We start from the raw sequence: 21,142 nt of genomic DNA, 5'->3' as shown, positions 1-21,142 counted from the left end.
CTTCAAATTTTGAGAGGCGAGGCATTACTTCTTCTTTATCAGCAACCTATTATATTTACGGCTTCAGCTAACAATTATTTCCTTTATTGAATACGATTTTCAGTTTACGACAATTTAAAAGGGATGAACTACAAATCTTTATATTCAAGAAGCTTGAATCAGACAATATTTGGCATTTTCGCAAAATAAATTACTTGGAATATTAATAATAGCATGGTAACTGATGGGGATTTACTAATTGTAGATTTAAAAATAATTTCAACACTATTTTTCTCTTCCATGCAGCAGCAAAACTGTAGAAGAGCAACATAATGAGATCAGTGAGTGCTGTTGTTCTTTTAAATAAAGTGAAGTAAAGGGCCATTGCAGGTCCATGCTGCAGCTGGAGTATCAGGAGGTTTTGAGATGTTGTCCCCCCATCAGATTGCTGCTCTGGACTCTGTCGAATCCCTCTGCAGGGACTCAGCAGCCGGCTGCTGGGAGGTCGGCTGTTTGCTTTTGGCAGACCAGGAGAGGAAATGGGGATGATAGGGAGCCACACTGTTGTTGTTTTTACTCATTCTATGCATGGCAACTAAATGTACACAAGACACTGACAGAGCTATACCCCAGGGCAAAGAATACAACGTAATAAAACTCTTTTAGTCTTCCAGTATTGAAACTTCAGATTCTGACTGACTTCAAACTGTTGAACAAACGATCCAGCACATCATCATTATCAGAGATAATCGCTCACTGGATGGAGTGATAAATTTGTCACCAGTGAGTTCTCAATAATAGCAGGCGAATGGTAGGGAATAAGTTCATTAATCACCTAAATAGCTGCTCTGAAATGTGTAATGACACACAAGAGGAGCAAAGGAACATCAGGCAGCAACATAAGTGAAAACAGCACTGATTCAAATCACAGAACTCATGTTCAGAAGGTCTGAAAATGGATTCACGGATTTTTATTATTTTAAATTCAAAACTCCTTTTAAAAGGAGATAATTATAGAAAAGCAGTGGAGTTCACCTTATTTACTTAAGGTAAAAACCTGTCTGTTAAAAATAGCTGCTTTTCTCTGTTTACTGAAATCTACAAAATCCTCAGAATTGATCAAACTGAACTGCTGCTCTGCTGTGGCTGCAGGGTGAGATAACAAGTTGGACTGACGCCAAAAACATGCGCTGCTATGATGTTACACCTCCTTCACACAAACCCACACACTCACTCTGACAGTCAGACCTGAGCCACATTGGGAATACATGTTGAAAGTTTGACCCAAACTGGCCTCCCACCGCTGACCCACTTCTCACAGCATGAACACTTGACTTGTACAACACAGAGGTTTTATAGTCTGTGACTCTGGGAACTAGCATGACTAACATGACTCGGCTTTTCACAGTTTGGACTCATGAACTCAAACTACTAAAATCAGCAGAAATGTCAGGGTTTGCCACATGCTGAGATCATTAAACATTCTGCTGAAACTTTGGAGGAAGTTCAAGTCCTTTTCTTCTCGGTCATGAATTTCAGCATTTTTGCTTTTCGGCTGTCAAAGCGCCTCTTTGGGGCTCCAGCTAACCATTATTGCCATCCTTCATCAGTTGACTCATATCTCTAAAATGATTGAAATCAAAAATAGAAATAAAAAAAACAGTTTGTCCAACAGTCCAAAGGACAAAGATGCTTCTTTTAAAAAATGATATGGAACCAGCTATCGTTACAGACAATTTGTCCCCAACCCTGCAGCTTTAACTCTCTGTAATCTAAAATTGTGGCGATTCAGCTGATCCTCTGTCTAAAACGTCATTTTTGAGGATTTTGAGGATGTCCCTGTCCGATCGTACTCGTGATGCTCACACTTTGTGAGTTTTTCCTGGAACCAGCTGCCAGTGGCTGTAAAGTCAGAGAGGAGAGCTAACCAGGCGTCCTTTATTTTGGAGGGGTGAATCACTTAAGATTTTTGGACTGTGAAAGGTGTTTCCACTGCTCATTAGTCAGAATAGAAAGGGGTCTCTCTGTTTGTCATGGTCAACATGTATCTTGGCTGTTTTCTCTCTGTTTGCAGAGTCAGCAGGATAACAGAGTAGTGACAACTTGCTGAGTTTACCTCTGACTCTGAATAGTAGTATTATACAATATGCACCATAAGGATAGTGTTATATGGGATATTTGGATATTATGCAGTAAGTCGGTTTATTTTGTCTCCATTTGTGGAGCTACATTGAGTTGTGTTTCTGCACTCCATATCCCAGAGAAAACAATAACTATATAAACTCATTAAATTGCAAACTACAAAAAAATGTCAATTTCACAGAGTTCAAACATGTCCAATGCACAACAGTCAAATATACAAAGATATTTGTCTTACTAACATTTAATTATGTCAAATAAACACAGCTGTTTCTCGAACTGGAGTAGATGGAACCAGAGAGTTTCCAACATTTTTGCTTGAACAATGACTGAAACAATTAGCCATTAAACTTAATCAACTGATTGATTAATCCACTCAATTTGCTTAATATCTTTGTTATTTTGGACTGCTGTTTAAAATTTAAACAAATGAAAACAACAAAGTTTTATTACTTGAGATAAAAATTATCGCATTAAGTGATATCTGAAATATTTAGTAGTTGTATCTCTAAGTTATAAGCCATCCAAATATTGTATTATAAGGTTAAAGTCTCCTCAACGCCACACACAGATCTAATGTTTTTGTCTGCTGATTTTTCCACTGTCTCACATTAGTGTTACAAGGTTAATGTTATTATCGTCTTTAATATCACTATCTGGTATAGATTTATCCTCTGCTGAACATAAAGATCAGTACCAAAATTCGTGTCCATCTTTTCCAGAGCTGCAACAAATGATCAGTTTCATTGTTGATAATCTGTTCACTAGTTTCTCAATAATTTAATGAATTGTTCTGCCTTTAAGTTGTCCTAAAATGGTTTTAAAACAGACCACTAATCCATAATCCATTAATCAGTTGTTGCAGCTTGAATCTATTATTTTTTTTTTTTTTGAGATAGTGTAACAAACATGAATCAGTCCTCCTGGCTTTAATGCCACTGTAAATAACTTTCTGTAGGTTGTAAAAATGTATTTGTGTTGACCTTTATGTTTAGTAGCTGGGTTGTAGTTCTTCATGGTTTGTTAAAAGCAGTTTTCCCCTCAGTAAATCTGGCCTGATGCAATAACACAAATCCATTAACTTAAGTTTCCAAAGGTGACTTCATTACAGCAGGAGCACTCAATCTGCCAGTGCTCTTTATGGGGGTAAAAACATTTGACTGAGAGAAAAGCATTAATGTAATCACTTTAACCACGTTTTATTGGGAAATAAACTGCAGAGTGTTTACCTGCAGTTTGTCACGTCCATTTGCAGTCTGAGTGTTGTGAGCAGCCAGGAATGCGAGGCGTCTGTCAGCCTTCCCTCAGAATATGACGGGAAGGGGGGGGCGGGCCATAAATGATAATGGACAAAATACACAGCCATTAAAATAGTCCCCGTTTGTTTAATATCAACATTTATTGGAGCTGCTGTATAATCCTATATGAGCTGTAAACTAAAACTAATAAACACGACTGCAGGAGGAGAAGCCAGCTGTTTACCTCAAATACCCCAAAACCTGGAGGAGGTTTGTGCTCAGGGGCCGAGAGGAGAAACTGTGACGTCCTCTACAAAACAATATTCAATACATGACACCCTTACTATTATCCTTAAATGCAACTTTAATCTGTAATGAGTGCAGTGCTCAGTTGCTCCTCTCTGGAACTAAAAACATGTGACTCATCCAACATTCATTTTTTGTTTTTTTCTTTTTTCGGTGCTCAGGCCCTAATGATAATGTCCAACACTTTCACAGGATTTTCTATGTCTTAAATGCCATCAATTAGCTTAAATTAAAGAGTTTGGCTCCAAAAAACAATAGTAAAAGCCCCCTTTTGCTGCATTATTTTGTTGGAAAATGTCCCTGAAATCAAGCTAAATGATGGCCCTGTAAATTCAGATGGATTGTGATTAGCTGGCTGTGTGTCTGTCATTCATAAAATCGCACTGAAAGTGATCCCTAGGATATCGTTCTCCACTGTAATCATCATTATAGTTGTGGTGTGGAAGAGAGATTTTTAAAATGATCTATTTGTAGTTATTGTCATAGCTGTTGTTCTTGGCGTTGACGGCCTTTAGTCCTGAAGAAAGCTCATCTGTCCAATCCTGGTGTCATTATGTGGCAGTACTTATGTTACCTGTGAGGAGGTTTTGTATTCAAGTCTAAAGTTAGGGAACAAAAGTCCCCTGCGTGCGGATTAAGACATGAAAGACTAGAAATGTGTTTCTATTGTGTTTGTGTTATCCTTAGCACTTAAATCAAAGCACTTATGCACTTAAAGTAAAAATGAAAATGTGGCTATTTTTTCTTTTTTACTCTATCGACAGTGATATGTTGTGGTTTCTTTCTTGTGACAAATGTACTTATTGTAAGTCGCTTTGGACAACAGCATCTGCTAAAATGCCCTAAATGTAAATGTAAATGTAAATGTAACATACTTTGCTGCAAGATGGAAAGTGATAAGTTAATATCTGTGGCTTTTTTAAGTCAGTAAACTGGCCAAAAATGGCTTCACACGGTTTACCTGCATATACAGCGCACATCGCTACACTCTGAACCTGAGTCAGGTTTGTGTTTCAATGCCAACACATTTAAAGAGTCTCTGTGCAGCATCTCGATTATTCAGGACACAAACATTTCCTTCAAAGAGAGGAGAGGAGCGAACATGTGGCCCTCATTAGAGGATTTTTGATTCCTTCAGGCGACTCCCAGGGATGGAAAAAATATGATTAATACTATTATTAGGATTATTATACTTTTAGTAATATTAATATACATTTTTCAATTAGTAAAGCTGTTATTACTGCTGTGGCTGCTGCATTTTTCCAGCCCGGTGAAACAAAAGAGGTTTTAGGTGAATAGTGCCATAAAGGAAGTGACTCAAAGACAAGTCAAATATAAACTCTCCTGAGTCACTCAGACGACGTCCAGATCTCCTCCCAAATTCTCTCCAAGATCAAGAAGTTCCCAGTACTTCATCAGACTGAAATGAGGAGGAGGATTAGTTTTGTCATGTTTGGGTTGCTTTGTGTTTTTCTTTTGGGCCATTTCTGCTTTTTCATGTGCTCCAAACAACACATCCTCGTACCAAAATAACCGAATCGATGAACTGCCAGTGAGTGCCAATACGACATTCATCACATTACAATAACAGCATGACCATTGAAGCATATTAGCGGCAGACAAGCCAGACCTTTTGTGGTACCGTTTGATTTGGGAATCTGGGTAGTAATAAGTGCATTACTTATGTTGCTTAAATTCCATAAAATATGTAAACAATAGAGTGAAGTGTCTCTGTTTTTACTCAGACTCATGTCCCTGTGAAGAAAACAGCTCATGGCTTAGATAAGGAGGAGAAGTCAGCAAAGAGTTACTGATAAAAGTAACAACACTTTGTTGACTTGTGTTGACGGTGACTAGATTTTTGGCTTCAGAAATAATGATACACTTGCACGTTTTGAAGGTTGCACTTGCAATGTCAAGATTTCAGACAGTGTTGCACACAGAAGTCTGACTTTCTTTTTCTCTTTTCAGTCTTTGATTTCTTTTTTCAGCAGTTTTTAGCCTGTATGCAATATTTCATACCAGTGAAAACCATACCAAAGATCCCGGTTGTGGCAGTATGAGACATCATCTAATTCTACTTCAAACTTGTGTTTTTATAGTTTCTGCCTTCAGCTGTCACATATTTCCTATCCATATGAGCAGCTGAACAACCCAATTGCCCGGGGGCAGTTTTATAAATGTGACTGACTTTTTACTGTCAAATTTTGCTCTGTGGTGTGGACAGAGCTTTGGAGTCATTTTTAAATCAGGACATAGTTCATTTTAGACAGTGAAACCAATCAGACGTTCTTAAAGGAAATCAATTGAAAGTTTCTATTCATTAATTTGACTGAAATTTTTCTTTGGCCTGCCTGTTGAAAATGAATACTGTGTCTGTGAGCCAGAGATTAATGAAGTCCATCTTCTTCCTCTCAGACCGAAGACAAACTCAATCAGACCTCTGCCGTTTGCTCGGATGCCACATTTCCACGGGCATCTAGTCGGAGATTATTAGTTTAGGCTGCTTCACACCTGGTTCTGCTTCCAGTCCACCAGATATTCCAAACACAGCGAAAGTGAATTTTGAAACAGTAATTTAATATATTACATCCATTACGTTAGGAACTTCCTGAGGGAAAATATGGAGGTGAACATCTAATTTAATGGTAATATTCAATTTCCAGGTCATAGTTTTCAGTCTGATTCATCAGACTAAAAAAGATATGTTTTAAAGATGATTTTGAAAGATGAAAAATTCATGGATTATTCATACTGTGGTCAGTGACTTTTCCGACAGTGCTTTTTTGTTTTGTCTTTTAAACTAAAACCACTCAGATGATTTCCAGATTTACCAACAGGCATCTCTGTGGAACCTATGTCAGTGCAGATAAATCTTTCAGACGGGGATCAGGCTCAGCTGAGGTCATGATATCCTCAGCACTCATCGATGTGTTTGTTGTAGAAATCCAGTCATCTTCACCTACCAACCAGAAAATGCTGCAGTTATTTCAAAGTTAATAACCAAAGAAATCAATTAATTGAAATAGTTGTTTACTCAACTCGATTTTGTCGTATTGCTCTGAATTAGATTGTAAGGTGTCCGGGATATTTTAAGAAAATACTCCCGGGTTTATCCTTACAAATGTGTAGAAACCAGCTCTTAAAATGCCAATGATTGTGTGTGTTCAGGCTTTATAGGCTTTAACTTCAGTTAAAGATAAGAATTGTTAAAGGCTGGAGTTTCATACAAACATGCAGAAGTGGCAAATTTGAAAGCAAAATTAACAACAACACATAAAAATGGGCACTAAAGATGATGGCAAAAAATAAAATGTTCATTAAATAAAATGTTATAGAATGATCACAAGGGATTAATATAATGCAAAAAAACGAAAATAATAAAAGGCTATAAGATTGCACCAAAGTAAGCGCCATATGAAAACAACAGGCAAATAGACAGCACAAGGAAATACTGCCTTTGTTGGGAATTATTTTCAGCTGTGGATTATTCCATATTTGGACAGTGTGTGTGTGTGATTAGTTTGAAATAACCTACAGTGCGTGTTCATGGTAATGAAGGCACATGTCAGCCAGTGCACCAGTGTGGCTCGTTGATGTGTTTTTAAAAGTTCACAGAAGAAGAAGAGATATCAGGCTGCAAGGCTCAGCACTCGTTAAGAAGAAAAGATTTGTTCTGAAACATGTAACCTTGTGGATATGGAGCTAATTTACATTGTTGTAAATTATGTACAAAGTCATTTGTAATCCTAGTTTTAAGATAAATAAACTTAAAGTCCAATATTTTCATGGTGACAAATGATAACAAAAAGGCGAGGAGATATTTAAAGTAGAAAAACAGAAATAATGATCTGTAAATTCCAGCCAGCCTACAGCCATTAACCATGAAATATAAGAACACGAGACATTAGTGTCTATAAATGTATACATGTGATGAAAGCGCCTTTTAAATTAGTTCATATGATTTGTTCTCTATGATGTCGGTCTGCATTGTTTCAGACAGACAAATTCAGCTCCTCAGCGTCTCTGCAGCCAAAACAGAATAAAACTTATAACAACATAATTTTCTTTCTTTCTTTCATCATCATTTACCGTGACATACAAACATGTGAGCCAGCCAGAGAAACACAAACTGTGTTTAAAGCAGACCGTGGTAGGAAACAATGCCTTGTTATCAGATTTGGAGAAGCTCACGGTTTGGTTTCAAAATAAATCTGAATATTGAGCTGAACTTTTCAATTTCCTCTGGAGATCATCTGACTTTGCTTTGGACGAGCCGCAGCTGCCGATTCGCCTCATTTAGGGAAAGTTCGTTAAGGATTATCAGGCGTCGGGAGTGCAGAACGCCAGCAGACATTTACTTTGGGTCAGGCCTCAGGCAATTTTATTGCACTGATAAATTAGCAGAGATCAGCAGCCATTACTCTCCGACAAAGAACACAGGACATACATGTGTGGAAAATTATCTAATGTTGGAAGAATTATGTGGATTTATTGGAAGGATTAAACACTGAAATGATCTTAAATCAACTTTTTTGTCATTAACTTATTCATTCAGCAACGACTGTGATCAAATACCAAACCTACACACAGAATCTCACTTTAACGTCACAGATTTGAGCCAAGAGATTGGATTTTGGATTACTGCTGCATGTGTTTGCAGTTTTTTGACATGAAAGCTTTATTTTTTAATAACTGGATGACATAAGTACAAAGTGTGAAGTAGTTCTTGACACTGAGCAGACGTTGGCCTGATCTTTTCCTCAGCGCGTCATGCTGTCCACACTTTGTTACAGATGCAGTTTAATGCCAACTGATGAGGTCAAGTGTAAACTGTGTGGTGTGATGATGATGAGGATGATGATAATGATGATAAGCAGCAGATCAGAGAGCAGGATGAAGTCACAGTTGAAATCAATATAACTTAAATTTTCTATCTGTCTGTTAATTGGATTTTACCAATAACATTTCTTTCTTTCCTCTTTCTTCCTTTCTTTCTTTCTTTCTTTCTTTCTTTCTTTCTTTCTTTCTTTCTCTCTTTCTGTCTTTCTGTCTTTCTGTCTTCAAATGCTCAAAAATAAAGCTTTAAAATGGCATCGTGGACTGACATGTCCAGGAAAACAGTGACGGCACAGCAGTGATTTGCGATCAGTTCAGTTTGTGGAAACTCTTTTTTTTTGTTCTTGATGAGTTTTCATGATATTCCAGTGACACTGACGACATCTCCCACTGACTGCAGAGTCAGCATGTGTTTAAGAGCTGTGGGCTGTTGCCACAACACAAAGTGTGTTACACAACGTTTTTTTATTCATGTATTAACATTGAATGCTGATAACTCTGCGGACTGATCAAAGTCATTTTTTGTGGATGATCTTTTTTTTTTTTGTTTTGTTTTGAGTTGAAACTAGCAAAAACATGTCGTTCTTAATGATCATCACATCATAACTAAAAGTTATTGGTCATTCAAGTCAGCCATTTGAACCATTTGTCTTTCAATGGACTTCCAACTTTTATTCCACTTTATACATTTGAAATCAGTTCTGCAGCTACTTTCTCTCCATGTGTACTTTTTTGTGGTTATTATCAGACGTTGCTCGTAATGTATGAAGTCTGAGAGATCTCAGGTTACTTCTCTGCATCTTTTTTTTGTATTTCCTCTTTCCGATGTGTCACTTCATTGATCGCACTCAGAGTTTCAAGTTCATCTGATTCTAAATAATTGTGATTTGAATAAAGACGTCTTGAGCCCTTTTATACATAGCCTTTAGTGTTAAATACAGAGTGCCCTCAGTGTTTTTAAGTTCTGGTAGAGGTTTTGCTGTAGTGGAACCTCTGTAGTACAAACAAAAAAAGACTGCCAATGTACAGCAGGGTTTCCCCAAGAAATGTCGTTGCATCTGATGGCAAGTGATGGATACCGGCATAATGGTCCGGCATGGGCTTGTCTTTAGAGACGTTTCCAACTGAGCTACCCCGCTGTGGCTGTAGATTAAAAACACCTTTAAAGTTTTGCTTAGCTTCTAATTTAAGACTATCATGATACCTGGATGGCGATTTGATTCAGGATCTCAATTCAAAACTGATTCTGGATTGAATGAATATGAAAGCGAGCACTATTTTCAGGCTTTTGCTCAAGTATTCAGCGTGCCACACCATGATTAGTGTCTTTTGTCCACTCAAAGCAATAAAAAAACATAATTAGGAAGAGGAAATAAATGATGCACAGCTTTTTGGTATTTAAAAAAGTCGTCATCATATTATTAACCAATATTTTAAAAATCTGTTTTACTGAACCCTCCAATGCTTAGCTTCAATAAACATACTGTTGCAGTATTTAGTCTATTTAATAACTCAAAGACCTTTGACGTCAGAAGGTTCAGACTGTCCCGTTGTACAGATTAGAAGACTTTGGCAGTGTCTCAACTTCGGTTGTTTCTGATTGGATTGTAGGTGCCAGAGCAACATGCAAAATTGATCTTCCTGACATTATTTTCTTGAATAAACCTAGAATATTTGAAGTGTTTTTGTCTAGCAGAAACTATGTAGCCACTGTGTAGAGTCTTGCTTTCAGGCCAGTACTTTTAATTGTGGGTCAGACTATTTTATTTAAGAAAACACTGACTTATCAGAGAGTTGTTTTTCTTCTCATTTTCATCCTGACACATTTTGAGATGTTGCCCGGATGACTTTGTTTTTTTCCCAAAGAATCCCTTCCAAGGATTTACCTCTGTAATGCTCCTGTGCAAATGGCAGCGATGAGAATAGCGATTAAAATAGATCTGGATCAACGAAGTCCGGCAGAAATGCGAGATGATGTGTTTTTATCAACGTCATGTCTGTATCTGTGTGTGTCGGCTGGTAAGAGGAGAGCGCGGACAGACATTTTTTAAGTCTTTTTTTTATTTGCACACAAATACAACAATATAAAAGCAGATGTAGAAACAGATGTGACAGAGGAGAACCGGAGGTCACAGGCTCAAAAATCAGACCTCCCCTCAACTCAGAGTTTGAAGTAATACAGAAAATGTGTGCATGATGAAAGTTTGATTCACTGACATTCACATGATTCAAGTGTTCTCTCTGCGTTTCCAACAGTTCTTTGTTCTGGTGCGCAATGAACTGCAGCCACACACAAAGTTGAGTCTTGTCATATAATTATACTGATTTGCATTACAACACGTCTTCTCTCTGACTTCAGTAATATGTGACTAACTCTAAATCACGGGGTCAGTTAGATAATGACGCGTAAGTGGAACGTAGCATTAACACGGAGCCAAGAGTCGACTCGGTAAAACAAGAACAGACAGTTTCAGGAAAAAGCTGAAGGCAAAGTGACGTCCGCTCTGCAGTTTTATCTGACAGATATAAGCTGGTGGCTGGCAGATTTGCTTCACTCACCAGCCAAAAAAAATGTTAATGTGGTCAGCGGCTGGTAAAACCTGCCATTCAGACTAAATGGTTTATTTTTCTCCGTGCATGTCATCGAATCGGAGCTGCTCTGGAGGCGGAAATGATCTTCGATTTTGACTTTAGTGGGTGAAGCCATTCCCAGTGCTCCAATAGATTAAGTATGTCCCATTAGGAAGTATGTGAAGTGCAAGTGCAGCGCCAAAAATACCAGGATGTTCTGCTGCATCCCGTTGTCATTGGCCTCATGCAAGCTAGCGTCTCTTTCTGGCTGTTCTGACCGTCAGTCCTCTGAGAGAGCACAATCATTTGACAGAATGACAGACACCGCGATGACAGATGAAAGCACATTAATTTACTACTTTTGTAATCCAAAATGTCTTGCTAAGGCTGCTGCGGGTAAAGAAGGAAGAGGCTCAAAGTTCCAGGCACACTGTCATGACAAAGTAGTATGTCCCAATTGTATACATGTATACTTTGTAAGGGCAGCTTCAATACTAAAGGAAAGTAAAAGTATGCGGTTTGAAACGCACCCATATATTCACAATTGTTAAAAACTTTGGTTCCTCAGCTCCATCTTTTCAAGTTAAATCAGCCAGTGAGATCAACTCTGCATGTAACAAATGCTCTGACACTGATCTCAAACCTGTGCAGTCCTGCCGTTTCTCTCTCCGACTCTTTTATCATGTTTGTCAGCACCGAAAAAAGAAAGTCCTTTCATAAATATTGTAGTCGAGGACTAGAGTGATAATGGGTGAGTTTGTGAACAGTGGTGGCTGGTGGGACACCTCAAACTGAGCAAACGAACACAGTCGCAAGACTTTCCATGAGGTCATCTCTGGCCAGCCAACCTCTCAGAGTTTATAGTTCTGCTAAGAGCCTCAGAAACCGAGCTGGAGGATGAGTTTTTATTGCACTTAACAGCGACATATAAACACTGGTCCGCTCTGCGCTGAAAGCGAACGCAGTAAGGTGTCGTTAAACGAATCTGGACTGACTGGACTGTATAAAAGTTTAACTTCATGTGTTCCAGATAATTTGAGCTCCTTCTGTGCAGCTGAAGTCGGAGTGAAGCTCTGCGTCATTGTTGTTGTTAAGCATCCACGCTCCATCAATCAGTGAGTTCCTTGTTGACAAATGAGGCGACACTCCAAAGAGTTTGATTATTTTCACCGAATGTGAGAAGAAGGCATGCGAGCTGAGAACCTTCACTCCTGCAGCAGCAAAACCTCCAAATAAAAAGGTTTCAGGGTCTGTTGGTCTGACAAAACAAGCAATTTGAAGAAGTCACCTTCAATTTTAGGAAGCTGTGATTGACTTTTTCACAGTTCCTTACATTTTTATAGGACCCACTTGAGAAAATAATCTAAGGATTGTCAGTAATAAATGCAAGGGTTTCGACTTTGATGGCACAGGATACAGGTTGTTGGTCCACAAATGCTGTTGGAGAAAAATAATGGAATAATCGGAAATAATTGAGGTATTATTTCTTCAGATAAATTCGGGAAGAAGGCGCTGTTGTCCTGCAACAAACTCAGCCGAAGCCAAAGTTTCTGCTGATAGCAGATGGTGAAAAAAAAAAAAAAAACTTTTTCAACATGTTTATCCTCTTTAACTTTAATAAAGTGAAGAGGAAATCCTTGAAGCAAAGAAGCAAAGACCCTGTTTGCAAACGGAAATAACAGGTTTTATGGGAAATGTGTTGTCAATTTGTAGAATCATGAGCCCAACGGTACTTCTGGTGTTAGACAGAGGCTACCAGTGGATTCATATTGATCATGCATGAAGATGAAATGGTAAATGAAAGGGTCCTGAGTTGCCCCTCCTCGGGTCCTTGTAGTGTCTTTGATCAGATTTCCTCCCAGCAGGATCGGGGAATGTGCGTGCAGTTTGCAGTTTATTCCTTATGACCTTCTGTCTGAAAAAGATAGGGAAAAAAAAATATCCCTGAACATTTCCACATGCTCAGATATGTTTTGAATTTTGCCACCATCCTAGATCATATCTCCGTCCGTATTCTTTTGCAACGTCCAGAGAGGAACTTCAAAGCTGCTGATAAGCTCGAACCGTGGAGGGAACAAGGCTGTTCCGCCCTCCTCATCCCGTTCCAATTAGAGCGCAGGAGGTTTCTGATTAAATACACCAGATACGACATTTTCTGCTGGATTCGTTCTCCGTTTCTCAGATACCTCAGTGTGCCGTGGTCGCTGCTCTCTGTTTTCTGACACAACAACTGAGGAAATATGTAAAACCTCTTGTTTAGTCTCAACTCAACAGATCCTCTCATCGACTATCATCATTCAAACACCGTTGTGCCTTCACTTGCCGCCCTGCTGTAAAGCGTGAATATTTTCGGGATCAATTGATTAATTGATCAAATGTTTGGTCTGTAGAATATCAAACAACCTGGAAAAATGTCCATCGAAATTTGCATGAGCCAAACTTGACTGATAACGTTGAAATTCCAAAACCCGAACACTCTTCATGTTTATGTACATGTAAGAAAAGCAGCAGATCCTCACATTTAAGAAGCTGGAGCCAGACAATGTTTGGCATTTTCTTCTTGAAAAATGACTGAAACAATTAATTGATTTTCAGAACAGAAGATTCATTTTCTTCTTGGTTGAACAATCAGTTATTTAACTAATCGGTGCATCTTTAATTGACTGATTTTTTCAAAAAATTGTCAGCAAAAGGTAACAATGGCAATCCCAAATTATTATATTATATACCTGTGTTATCCAACCAACAATCCGAAACCACATTTTCTATCATGTATGACAAAAATCCACGTGTGAAAAGCTTAAACAAATACATTTTCTGTCATTTATTCTCCAAAATGGCTTAAAAGGTTAATCAGTTATCAAAATAGTTGCAGGTTAATCTTCTAATCATGTTCTGCCATGTTTTAACTCTCTGGATGCTTTATCCAACCATCACCTCACAGTTTATCTTGAGTACCTGAGTGAATAAAATCAGTTACAGGAGGATTGTATGAAAGTGTAGAACCAGAAAGAAGAGATGAATGCGGATGTGATGTCGAGGCCGGCGGGTATTTTTGTTCACTCCGCTCTGATAATCTGATAATAATCTGATAATAATCTAAACTGTCTTTAAGGGAAAATTACCTTGTAACTAGTAGCTACAGATGTGTCACACTCGAGTAGAGTTGAACTCATCTGAACAGCCGAATGCCGATGATGAGGTGTTTCCATGGTGGAGATGTGATGTTTACAGTTTATAGATGATTAGTGCCTCTAACTCATGTGCCCAGCTATTAGGCTTTATTTTTGTGGCAGTGATTCAGGGGGAAAATATCTGAAGAGAAAATAGCAGTGAGCGACTCCGGCCAGACGAGTTAGCTAATTCTCAAGAACTCCTGAGTTCATGGTCGTAAAATAAAAAGTAAGCATTCAAAGAGGCGGAGGAGAACAGCGCTTTAAGACAATTTCCTCACTGCCCGATTTATGCCTTCTCTTCCAAGTTTCCACTTGAGAATGTTGGTTATTCCCTCAGAGAAATAACACCGCCAGAGGTGCTGATGAGCCAGCGAGATGACAAGAAGTGAACTTTAACTCAACCATCAACCGTTTGTGTCTGTGCCCATTAGAGCTTAATTTTAGCACTAATTTACAAGTAGAGGGGCACTGGGGCTGCCCAGGTTCCACTGTAGACAAGTGATCTCACCCTGTGCCCGACTCCCAAGTGCCCCACTACTCAGTCCAAGTCCTTCACTAAGGTCCCACTCATATTAGCCAGTGTACTCACTTGCTCAACCTATCTAGTCAAAGTGCTTTTAAATTCATGTTAGGTCCCTTCAAGTGCCCCTCTGGTTGATCCTGATGGCAATCTAGTTGGCCCAAGATCCCATCTGATTAGCCCAAAAGCCCCACTAGTCAGTCTGAGTCCACACGTTTCCCCAATCAGCCAAGTGTCCCCTCAAATGAGCCTGTACTCTTCTTGTTTGCAAAAGTTTTCTGAAAATACCCCAACAGTTAAAGTCCCTCAACTAGGTCAGTCCAACTACATTTCTGTTCAGTCCACTTGCCCCTTAAGTCAACCTCTAGTCAGATTAACTGCCCCCAAATGCCAGACTACCCGGTCCAACTACAGATGAATCAAAGTGCTGCTCTCCTTCAGCGTCCTTCTTGTTCATCCATGTATAAGGACACTTAGGCCAGTGTGTCCTTGAAATGCCTCTCTAGTCAGCAGTTCTAGTTAGTGCCCTAAAATTCCCCAAAGTGCCAGTCGAGTCAGTCCAAGTGCTCCTCTATCTTTTAGTATATTTAGTCTTTTAGTTATCATAATGGCCATCATGTTGATCCGAGTGCCCTCTAGTTCTTAAATTTTCCATTCAGGTCAGTCAAAAAATGCCACCAGATTACCCAGGTGCCCCTCAAGTCAACCACATTGCCTATCCAGTCCAAAGTGACCTGTAGTAGAGATACCTCTGCTTTAATTTGACACCTACCCCATTTTCAAAGTCTCTTCCACTTCCATTAACCCCTGACGTTACGGAATAAGACAAAAATAAAACAACACACGGTTGTAAATTTTCAGTAGTTTTATTGAAAAATGCCTCTTCTGTTTTTCAGAAATAAATAAGAAAATAAGGCTGTGGAATTCACAATCTGCAGTTCAAACATGAAGCCGCAACACCATTTCCATAGTCTTGCACGCAGGTTTTGACTGCATTTGATACTGAGAGAAATGACAAAAATGACAACAACTATATTCTGGTTAAGACAAAATGAAATGTAACAAAAACATTACTAAATATACACCACAGACATGCAATTCCACGTTTGTTAAAATTAGCTGTGACGGAATAAAGGAAAACTGATAAATATTAAGTCTAGAGATACAAAATGAAAGCTGTGTTTAACTGCCGTTATGAAACTGAACCTCCGTAGAAGACAACACTGGATGAGAAGGATTATATTGAACATAGTGGATGAACTGTGACAGGTCTGACGTCACTGATGTGAACAAACATTTTCTTTCTTTTTCTTTACCTTTGTTACAATGAGTGCACTGTTCAACACTGCTAGTTAATACAAACTTTATGCAAATATGTTACAAGCAAAAGACACGAGTGGAAAAAGAAAGCTCACAGGTTTTTTTCATGGATCCTTTTTCAATTTTTTTGTTTCGCTTTTTTAAAAAATCAATCGCTACGTCTCTAAACTCCCTCCCTCTGTCTGTCCGTCCACTCCTTTCACACCTGCCACAACAATGAATATTCACATACATTTTTTAGGCATTTAAAGGTCTTTTCCAATAAAGTCGAGGTGTCAAACCCCATTTTGTTTGCGTATAATGTGCATAAATCCAACAACAAACACAGGTTGAACAAGGAAAAAAGAAAAAGAGAAACATGGTTTATGATGTTGGCCTATTGGATGCCTTTCTTGATAGTGATCTCTTTCGACGCTGGTTTTGCCACACATCATCCTCTGCTGCGACTGCGACTACTCGGGTGTTGGGTTCAGGTGGGAATTGGCCTGCTTGGAGATAGCGTTTGGGCCAATTGAGCACACAAATTCTCTTGAGTTTCTCAGCATGCACAAAAAGAAAGGGTTGGCTGGCTAAAGCACTGATACAGATGGTTTGTAAACAGCAGGGGCGTGTCCACAGTGGTTTGGGGATGTTTGAGGATGTCTCATGTCATACAGCAGGAGGTACAGTACATTTTTTCCCCCTCATGTTTTTGCCAGGTAGTTTGTGAATGCTTGCCCCAAAGAGGAGAAATGATATTTGTGGACAGACTAAAATAAGCTAACAAACAAAGCTAACATCAGTATCTTGACTAAGTTAGCTTGGCTCAAATGACACTAGGCAGGAATGCTGCCCAGCCAGAGACCACTGTTTGTGTCACTGTAAGTGTGAATCCCCGGGATATAGACGCAGGGACATTCCAGTCGTGTTTGTGACAAGATCGGGTATTTTTGAAGAGATGTCGGAACAATTTGCAGCTGTAATGGTGGAAGGAACCATGTTAGCCAAGCATGATCTTTTCCGAACCCTGGCCAAGTGTTTTTTATTCTTAAACCTAACCAAACCGTAAGCACAGCGTTGTCTCAACTTAAAACTGAACAAAGAAATGTTCATTATATTCGAGTTTTGCAGATACATTTATAGCCAATGTTTATTCTGGGGATTCGGTTGGTAGTGGCTGAAAAACATCCATACTGTGCATCCCTTATGTACAACTGTACTCCAAGTCTTGTGTTTCCAGGGGCTCAAACTATTGATCGCTTATTGCTCTTTTTTTATTTACAAAGAGTAGTGTGGAAAATCATATTGTGGATTATATCAGTTGTCGCAAATGAATGTTCATGTTGTTTCATTACCTGTCTGTGGTAATTAAACATCACAAGCTGTTATACTTAACTGTAATTATTTACTTGTATACTCTTGAGTTTCATGATAGATGAGGACAGAGGGGGGAAAGAAGGGGGATGATACTTATTCTTTTGGGCTCTAGACGATACTGTTCTGTGCGCTCATGTAACACACATGTCTTTTGAGACTAATTAAATGCCAAAGAGGAGCTCAATTTATCATTCTCTATCAGTCTTTTGCCTCATTTTTAGTGTACCCTACTTCATTTAAAAAAAGCATTTAACTACTGAATCTAATGTCACATAATTTTGTAATTCAAATGCCATATTTTGTTTTAAATGAAACAATCTATTGTTCGTCTCTTACTTCCTGTCACTAGTTTGCCTCGTCTTCCCCAGTATCAAATTTCACTTTCTATGACAACTGAATGTTAGAGGTCTTTGTGAAACTAATGCCGCTTTTCCACCAAAGTTAGCGGTTCTACACAGGTTTTTTGTAATGCGGATCAACCCGCTAAAAATGGCACGTTATGGCTTCAAAACACCACCGAGCAGCTTTCATAAAATTGAAGGCTGTCTTCAAGGCTGTGCACAGATATAATAAAACGTCCTTGCTGTATCCCAAATTCCTTCTTTTTTAAGCGCCACCACCGGATGTTGATTGCACGTCATTACTGCGGGAAATAAGTCTGAATTTAGCATATTCACCTGGGTCTTACGTTTAGATAAAAGCCAAACAGAGGTGATAAAAACCTGTGTCTACTGCAGAGTCAATTAACCGGGTCTAAATGCAGAGTTTACACATTCCCATTGCACAGAAAAGCCTGATCTTAGTGGGTTTAAGTGGGATTTTTGACAAGTGGAAATGGGGTATAACAAGATGTGATGAAGCAGTTACTGGTGCAACGGTTGGTAGGTCACAATAACTTGAAACGTATACAGTACAGTCATAAAGTACAAATCAACATAAGAGTCCTTAATATGTCAGAATTCTATTTGCAAAAGCAAAACATTTTGAAGTATTGATGCTAATATAATATGATATATCTTTAACCTTCAAAGAAGCACTTAAACTTTGATGATTGGCCATCCAATTGACCAATTAACTGTCAGATTTTGTTTGAAGTGGGGGTTTGGCTGTCACCCAAGACTCCTTTAGACACGCCCCTGATAAACAATTCAGTGCTTTTCCCTTTCCATCATTGTTAGAAGTTCTGGTGTTAGTTCAAATTTTAGTCAGTAAATGTTGTCATTTCTCCATGATTAACAAAACAGATCAACAAAACATTTCTACATAAAAAAATCAAGTTAGTCTACCACCAGCCTGGAAAAACTTTGTTAATTGCAATTTTAGTGACATACAGATACAGTATAGGTGTTTAAGCTGGATTCTGTTATCATACATGAAGTGGTGAATCTAAACCTCGGGAGTCACATGTGCAGGAGTGGTTCAGTTTGGCCCTGAGCAGTTTAAACAGCTACAAACACATGGGCAGGAAAATAAAAAAAAAGAGGCGTTTTTGTTGGCATTCAGCAAGCAGCAGGTTGTTGTTTGCAAGGCACAAGCTTTCAAAATACAGATGTTAAAAACTAAATTTAGTGGACTTGATTCAAACATCATTTACAAGGCACAAATTAGTTTATTTACACACGTCACTGTTAACAGAGTTGTTGCTGGTGGTGGTGCTGGTGCTGCTGTGGTAGTTGTTGCTCTGTTACAGATCCACCTTTGTTAGTATTTGTTTGGGTTGTTTGTTGTTGTTGTTTGGTGCATGCTCCTCCACTGAACACAACGCTTCTTTGTTTGGTCTTTGGCTTCAAGATGCAAACAGGCCACTAAAACAGGTGGGTGCCATCACCGCTGCTGCTGGTGGGGTTTGTTCTACTGGCTGTGAGTCGTTGTTAGTACTGGTTTCCCTCTTTGTTGTTGTGTTGTTTTTTCAGCAAAGTTTGTTAATGGTTTCCTTTGGCGTTTATCCTTTAAACAGCTCTAGAGCGTGTGAGCGAGTGTTTCAGTTACAGGACTTTTGTTTTCAGGAAGTCAGTGAAAGCAGCACAGGCGGCATAGAAAGTCTACTATGGTGAACCTAGAACAGGCCAAACAGGATGAAGGTGTCAGTTAGGTCAAAGCAGAAGACAGAATAAAAAAAACCTTTCTCTAATGATTAGTGACTATCAGTTTTAATGCTAGATTCCAAACATGCATTAATCCCCTTGAAAAAACAATCCAACATTTTGAGAAATCCTTATTTGCTGTATGAAGGCCGCGAAATGCTCATTATCAGACGAACTGATCTTGAATCTGAAATTGGGAAACTTTAAGTCCTGCCTCGCTGCAAAAAACAAAGTACACCCCGTCATGGCACTGGCAGTCATTGTTGTGTTCCCCTTTCTGACGAGAGGTTAAAATTGAACTTGATACTGACTCCTCTTATATCAGTGCTGACTGGCATGTTGGGAGCACAGGTTGCTATAATCAAGTTTCGATGGAGCTAGGCTCACAGTTTCCCTGCACTACCAGTCTTTGTGCTAAGCTAGTCTAAACCTTTCCTCAGCTGACTTTGTCTGAACTGGACATGTACATTTCATCTGTCTCAGAAGACCGAAAATAAGTGGGTCTCTCAAAATATTGGAGTGTTCCTTTACAGTTCTCTGTTTGAAGATGTTCATCCCACCAGCTGTTCATTAGCAACGTTTAGCAGTTTTGTACTTGTTTCATCACACCAGGCTACTGAAGCCCGTGAAGGTCTTGATACGTACCTACGTAACCTTGGCCGTTGTAAGGAATGCCAACACACTGAGAAGAGTCACAGTATCCAGGAGGTCCGGGAGGCCCGCGGACTCCGGCGTAGCCTGGACGTCCAGGGGGACCACGGGGTCCAGCAGAGCCTGGAGGGCCTGTAGATCCTGTCCTGCTTTCTCCTGGTGGACCTGAATGGAAAACACAAATTAAGTTATCTTAGTAGGATGGAAAAGAAATAAATGCTACAGGCTTATGAGAAATGTTGATTTACTCAAACATTGAGACTTGAAGTGATTCTCCTCTGTAATTGCGTGTTTGTATGATCTTTCCAAAATTGTAAAACATATTATTTCGAACTCTTTCTAACTTCGTTAACTTTAGAGATTCAAATTCACGTTTTATTTTAAATCTTTTAAAACTTCCTTAAGTGAAAACGTTTCTGATTTCTGTACCAAACAGGTAATTATAGCTCATGGTGTCATGCTCCAATTCCAGTTCGAAACATAAAAAAGGGTTGTAAGTGCTGCTGACAGTGTCGGGCACAACATTTGGAACGTAGAAATAAAAAAAACTAAACTATGAGAGGGAAAAAAGGGAAGCAACAGGATCTGCTGATCCTTTTTCCCTCTCTGCCTTCTGTCTAGACACGGACAAAGCCGGCTTGGAAAGTTTCCCTGATCGTCTGTCTCCTGCTCGTCGTCCTCAGCATGTGTTGTGAATGAAGCTCTTCCATCATGACTCACTGACGATCACTTCCTCCTTTTCCACGATCATTCCCTCTCTATGTCACTCCCTCTTACACAGTTTCCACAATTTGACCTTGATTGTTTCAGAAAACTTTTTTTTACCCCCTTCCTTCAGTTTGACTGACCAGATTGTCCCCGAGTTGTGAGGCTGCCGGATTACAGAGGGACTGGATGTTTCTGTGATTAGGCTCCAGGGAGGGTGACATCATGATTTTGTGGTTGTTGTTTGAACTGATTTTG

At 39.1% G+C, this 21,142-nt stretch overlaps 1 protein-coding gene across 8 annotated transcripts in view; it reads right to left on the bottom strand.

Annotated features, from left to right (window-relative positions):
• Positions 1 to 15,618: 15,618 nt before the first annotated feature.
• The window catches only part of col12a1b (collagen, type XII, alpha 1b), a 137,801-nt gene continuing 132,277 nt past the window's right edge, over positions 15,619 to 21,142 (bottom strand). For 6 of the 8 annotated variants that reach the window (XM_030404866.1, XM_030404871.1, XM_030404867.1 and 3 more), the window contains 2 exons: positions 20,174 to 20,344; positions 15,619 to 16,576 (listed from right to left, as the gene is read on the bottom strand). In XM_030404866.1, the coding sequence (XP_030260726.1) occupies positions 16,452 to 16,576; positions 20,174 to 20,344 (296 nt within the window). In that variant the 3' untranslated portion in view covers positions 15,619 to 16,451. Of the gene's footprint in view, positions 19,501 to 20,173; positions 20,345 to 21,142 lie in introns of all 8 variants that reach the window. The other 2 variants (XM_030404872.1, XM_030404868.1) reach the window with 2 other exon arrangements.

This window comes from Sparus aurata, chromosome 22, assembly GCF_900880675.1.
Source record: "Sparus aurata chromosome 22, fSpaAur1.1, whole genome shotgun sequence".
In the NCBI taxonomy this organism is placed as follows: domain Eukaryota; kingdom Metazoa; phylum Chordata; class Actinopteri; order Spariformes; family Sparidae; genus Sparus; species Sparus aurata.
Note: the sequence above shows the minus strand (reverse complement) of the source record. Positions and strands in the feature narration are given on the sequence as shown.